Consider the following 5,861-nt stretch of genomic DNA (forward strand, 5'->3'; position numbering starts at 1 on the left):
TTCTATTTTCAGATCTTGATACTTATCCAATTTTTCCCTCTCTTTCTCTTCAACTCTGGTGTCCCATGGTATTGCGACATCAATGAGTGATACTTTCTTCTTGACCTTGTCAATCAACGTCACTCTGGTCTGTTTGCACGTATCACCCTATCCGTTCTGATACCATAGTCCCAGAGGATCTTTGCCTGATCGTTTTCTATCACTCCTTCAGGTTGGTGCTAGTACCACTTATTACTGCAAGGTAGCTGATGTTTCTTGCACAGGCTCCAGTGGAGGGCTTTGCTACTGAATCATGCCTCTTTTTGTACTGGTTCTGGTGCAAGTGCCGGGCATTCACTTGCTATGTGGTTTATGGTTTCACTTTTCGTATTGCACTTCCTACATATGGGAGAAATGTTATTTCCGTCTATCGTACTTTGAACATATCTGGTTCTTAGGGCCTGATCTTGTGCCGCTGTTATCATTCCTTCAGTTTCCTTCTTTAGCTCTCCCTCTGTAGCCATTGCCATGTGTCATCGCTGGCTAGTTCTTTAGTCTGTCTCATGTATTGTCCGTGCATTGGTTTGTTGTGCCAGTCCTCTGTTCTTTCTGTCTTTCTCCTGTCTCTGTATATTTCTGGGTCTTCGTCTGCTTTTATTAGTCCTTCTTCCCATGCACTCTTTAGCCACTCGTCTTCACTGGTTTTCAGATATTGCCCCAGTGCTCTGTTTTCGATGTTGACGCAGTCCTCTATACTTAGTAGTCCTCTCCCTCCTTCCTTTCGTGTTATGTATAGTCTGTCTGTATTTGCTCTTGGGTGTAGTGCTTTGTGTATTGTCATATGTTTCCTGGTTTTCTGATCTATGCTGCGGAGTTCTGCCTTCGTCCATTCCACTATTCCTGCGCTGTATCTGATTACTGGCACTGCCCATGTGTTTATGGCTTTTATCATATTTCCGGCGTTGAGTTTTGACTTGAGTATCGCCTTGAGTCTCTGCATATATTCTTTCCTGATCGTGTCCTTCATCTCTTGGTGTTTTATATCTCCTCCTTCCATTATTCCCAGGTATTTGTATCCTGTCTCATCTATGTGTTTGATGTTGCTCCCATCTGGTAGCCTTATCCCTTCAGTTCTCGTTACTTTTTGCCTTTTTTGTATGTTGACTAAGGCGCATTTTTCTATTCCAAACTCCATCCTGATGTCCCAGATACAATCCTTACAGTCTGGATTAGGGTATCTATTTCCTTGATGCTCTTACCATACAGCTTGATGTCGTCCATGAACATCAGATGGTTGATTCTGTTGCCTCTTTTCTTGAGTTGGTACCCGGCATCCATCTTCTGTAGTACTTTGGTCATGGAAATCATGGCATACTACGAAGAGTAGTGGGGACAGTGAGTCGCCCTGGAAGATCCCTCTCCTGATATTAACCTCTGCTAGTCTTATTCCAGAGCTTGTAAGTATTGTATTCCAGTTGCGCATTGTATTTTTGAGGAAGCTGATGGTATTTTCCTCTGCCCCATATATTTTCAGGCATTCTATTAGCCATGTGTGTGGTATCATATCGAAGGCTTTCTTATAGTCTATCCATGCCATGCTTAGGTTGGTTTTCCTTCTCCTACTGTTCTTCATTACCATTTTGTCTATGAGGAGCTGGTCTTTTGTGCCCCTACACTTCCTTCTGCAGCCTTTCTGTTGGTGGGGGGAATGGGTGTTTTGTCTCCTCTAGGTAGTTGTATAGCCTTTCACTGATGATACCTGTTTAGTAACTTCCACATTATTGGTGGAGGAGTGATTAGGCCTGTAGTTACTGGGCTATATTTCCCTTACTCTTGTCTTTTTGTACTAAGGATGTCTTCCTGTGGTCATCCATTTGGGTGCTTGGTGATTTGAGATACAATGCTGGAGTTGTTTCTGCTATTCGTGGGTGTAGGCCTTGAAGTTTTTGAGCCAGTATCCATGGACTTCATCGGGACCTGGGGCTTTCCAGTTTGGCATTTTCTTTAGTTGGTGTCTGACTGTGTCTGTCGTGATGTCTGTGAATCTTTGTTTTATTCTCTCTGTTTCTTCTTCCTTGACTTCCTGGAGCCATGTTGCATGTTTGTTGTGTGATACCGGATTGCTCCATATGTTTTCCAGAGTCTCTTTACTTGGTTCGGCTTCGGGAATTTCTGGGTGGTTATCTTCCCCTCTTAGTTGGCTGTATAGTCTTTTCTGGTTGGTTCCGAATAGTTTGTTCTGTTATTATTATTATTATTGTTATTAGTATTATTATTATTTTTATTATTATTATTATTATTATTATTATTATTATTATTATTATTATTCATCATCATCATCATCATCCTGAGGTTTCACCCTTGCCAAAGGGCTCATCAGGTGGGTTTAGCCTTTCCTTATTTAGAAAACAAGGGAAGTCATGGCACCCACTACCCCCCTCCCTCCCTCCGATCTCCTTAAGGAGGCTTAGACCAGCAACCAAAAGGTGGACAGAAATCCAGTTTTGATGACAGAGGCATTAACTTAGCATGCCAGAGGTTGCCTATGGCTCAAAACTGGTATACCCACACTAAAGCTGGTCCAACAATTACCAATCTCCTGAAGGAGGCTTAGACCAGCAACCAAAAGGTGGCCAGAAATCCAGTTTTGATGACAGAGGCATTAACTTAGCATGCCAGAGGTTGCCTATGGCTCAAAACTGGTATACCCACACTTAAGCTGGTCCAACAATTACCAATCTCCTGAAGGAGGCTTAGACCAGCAACCAAAAGGTGGCCAGAAATCCAGTTTTGATGACAGAGGCATTAACTTAGCATGCCAGAGGTTGCCTATGGCTCAAAACTGGTATACCCACACTAAAGCTGGTCCAACAATTACCAATCTCCTGAAGGAGGCTTAGACCAGCAACCAAAAGGTGGCCAGAAATCCAGTTTTGATGACAGAGGCATTAACTTAGCATGCCAGAGGTTGCCTATGGCTCAAAACTGGTATACCCACACTTAAGCTGGTCCAACAATTACCAATCTCCTTAAGGAGGCTTAGACCAGCAATCAAAAGTTGGGCAGAAATCCAGTTTTGATGACGGAGGCATTAGCTTACCTCTTCCTACCTCTCATAGAGAGAAGGAGAGAGAGAAATAGACAGAGAAAGGAAGAAAGGAGATAGAGAAAGGGAAAGATAGAGAGGGAGAGAGAGGAAAGAAGTTAAGAACTGAAACGGAGGGGTGGGACCTCCCTTCCCGTCCTGAGCTCCTTCTCCTCTTCCTACCTCTCATAAATAGAAGGAGAGAGAGAAAGAGACAGAGGAAAAGGAAGATAGAAGAGATTAGAGGCAAGGAAAGATAGAGAGGGAGAGCGAGGAAAGAAGCTAGGACTGAAAGGAGGGGTGGGACCTCCCTTACTGCCCTGAGCTCCTTCTCCTCTTCCTACCTCTCACATAGAAAAGGAGAGAGAGAAAGAGACAGAGAAAGGAAGAAATAAGGAAATAGAGAGAGAGAGAGAGAGAGAGAGAGAGGAAAAGAAGTTAAGGACTGAAAGGGAGGGGTGGGACCTCCCTTCCTGCCCTGAGTCCCTTCTCCTCTTCCTACCTCTCACAGAGAGAAGGAGAGAAAGAAAGAGACAGAGAAAGGAAGAAAGAAGAGAGAGAGAGAGGGAGAGAGAGAGAGAGAGAGAGAGAGAGAGAGAGAGGAGGAATGGCTGTCACCTATCTTCATGCCCGTGAGGCCCTTATATTTATTTGTGATTTACCAGCGTTCTCTGTTGGGTTGCAAATATTATGAAATAAGATGCAAAGTACACAGGTGAATTACGACTGACTGTTTGTTGGTGCTGTTCCATCCTGTTCCAGGGGGCGTTTTGATCTCTTTGGCCCAGTCTATGAGGTTGGCTGAAGGATGGGTGTTTGGGAGGTGGGGGGACCTCCCGTTTGCTGGAACCGGGTGGGGGAGCCCGGTTACAACAGACCAACACCCATCCCGAAGTCAACCCCAGAGTATGGACCGAACAGATCGCAACGCCTCCGGAATACGACGCAGCAGCATCAACTCGCTACCCAGTCAAATTCTTCAGTTTTTGGGCGCTTCTCTTTGCTGTTTCTTCTTTGTTTCCTTTAATTTTCCTGCTTTTCATTCTTCCTCTTCATCCCATTCTTCCTCTTCGTCCTCTTCATCCCATTCTTCCTCTTCGTCCTCTGCATCCTCTTCGTCCTCTGCATCCTCTTCGTCCTCTTCGTCCTCTTCCTCCTCTTCGTCACATTCTTCCTCTTCGTCCTCTTCATTACATTCTTCCTCTTCGTCCTCTTCGTCCTCTTCATCACATTCTTCCTCTTCCTCAGACAGTTCTGACTCATCTTCTTCTTCATCATCGGATTCATCGGGAAACTTGGGATCTTCGAACAGCTTATCCGCAACGTCCTTGACGAAGCCCCTGAGAGTGTTGTATTCCTCTCTTTCGTCAGCGTCACGTAGGATGTCGTTAGCGTAGTTGATCTTTTGCATGATTTCATTCACTTGTTCTCGCTCTGCCTGAGACCCTTGGAACTTATCAGGGTGGCTCTTGAGGGCCAGCTTCCTGTAGGACTTTTCTATTTCCTTCAAAGCAGCATCCTCTGCAACGCCTAGGATGTCGTAGGGGCAGCCATGGCGTTCCATTCTTTCCAGGGTTTCGGCAGCAGAGATCAAAGCTTCCACATCTTCTTGATCTTCATCTAATTTCTCAAGATGGACCGTAGCTTCACCGTGTCTGCCAAGCAGCAAGAGACACAATGCCAGTCTTAACCTACAGTCATCTTGATCTTCGTCCTTATCCAGAACATCGAGGAAACAGTCACATGCTTCTTGCAGCCGTCCAAGCTTACAGAAGACGTTCCCTTTCATTCTGGCCAAGTCAACACGTACCTGCGGGAAAAAGGATTCCAGAGACTGTGCGTGTGTAAGCCTTTCCAAAACAGCATCGATTTCACATTCGTCTATCATCGACGGAATCGAGTACCATATCTTCCGCTGCTCCAGAAACTCTTTTCCCTTGAGTGCCCTTTCGTGGTGAGGACATCGGTCTAGAACCTGAGTCAAAATCATTTCAGCTTTCTCTAACTCAGCATCAAAGGCACAAAGTAGGGCAGACTCCACGACAATCCAACACATTATCATAGTCCTTTGTTATAATTCCTAGGAAAACAATTGCTGTCTGAAAATCTTCCATCTCAATACAGCGATCAGCCTCTGCCTCCAGGACTTTTCGCCGATGTACTTCTACCTGTGTACTTTTTTCTTCAGCCTCTTTGAGTCGCTCTTGAACCTGACTCAAGGTATCTTCCGCCACTTTCAGATTTCCTTTTACTTCCTTCAACTCAGTTTCTAGTGATTTCCTTTCGGCTCTTTCGCTCTGGAGGATTGCATTTTGATCTTGTTCGTTTTTTTTTTTGCGATCCTTTCTTTGAGGGCCTTGTTCTCTGCAACCAGAGCATTATTTTTATTCTTTTGTTTATTTGCTCTTAAATTACTCAGTGAGGCCACTTCCCGCTCTCTCTCGTCTAATTTCTCCTTCAGTTTTTCATTTTCTCGTTGAAGCTGCTGAACTCTCTCTTCCAGAATACGGACCTTCTTCTGAGCCTCATGAACATGATTTTTTCCGAGGTCACGAATTTTGGCAAGAGCAGATAATTCTTGCTGTGAGGTTTGCAACTTCTCTTCGAGCTGTGTGGTCACCTGTTTCAATTTTTTCCTTTCCGCTTCATGCGCCTTAACTTTCTCTTCCAGGTAACCACAATAAAAGTCGTTGTCCGATGCTCGACTCTCCATTTCCTCCAGTTTGTTTCTGTTCAGCTCACACGCTTTGTCTCTATCAGCGAGTTGGTCCTTTAGAGTGTCTACTTCCTCTCCTTT

At 44.7% G+C, this 5,861-nt stretch overlaps 1 protein-coding gene across 1 annotated transcript in view; it reads right to left on the reverse strand.

Moving 5' to 3' along the window:
* LOC135199047 (dnaJ homolog subfamily C member 7-like) overlaps positions 1–5,120 on the reverse strand; it is a 20,428-nt gene extending 15,308 nt beyond the window's left edge. The window contains exon 1 of the mRNA XM_064226963.1: positions 4,259–5,120. Within this exon, the coding sequence (XP_064083033.1) occupies positions 4,259–5,120 (862 nt within the window). The remainder of the gene's footprint in view (positions 1–4,258) is intronic.
* Between the last annotated feature and the right edge of the window lie 741 nt (positions 5,121–5,861).

The sequence above is a fragment of the Macrobrachium nipponense genome, chromosome 25, assembly GCF_015104395.2.
Source record: "Macrobrachium nipponense isolate FS-2020 chromosome 25, ASM1510439v2, whole genome shotgun sequence".
In the NCBI taxonomy this organism is placed as follows: Eukaryota; Metazoa; Arthropoda; class Malacostraca; order Decapoda; family Palaemonidae; genus Macrobrachium; species Macrobrachium nipponense.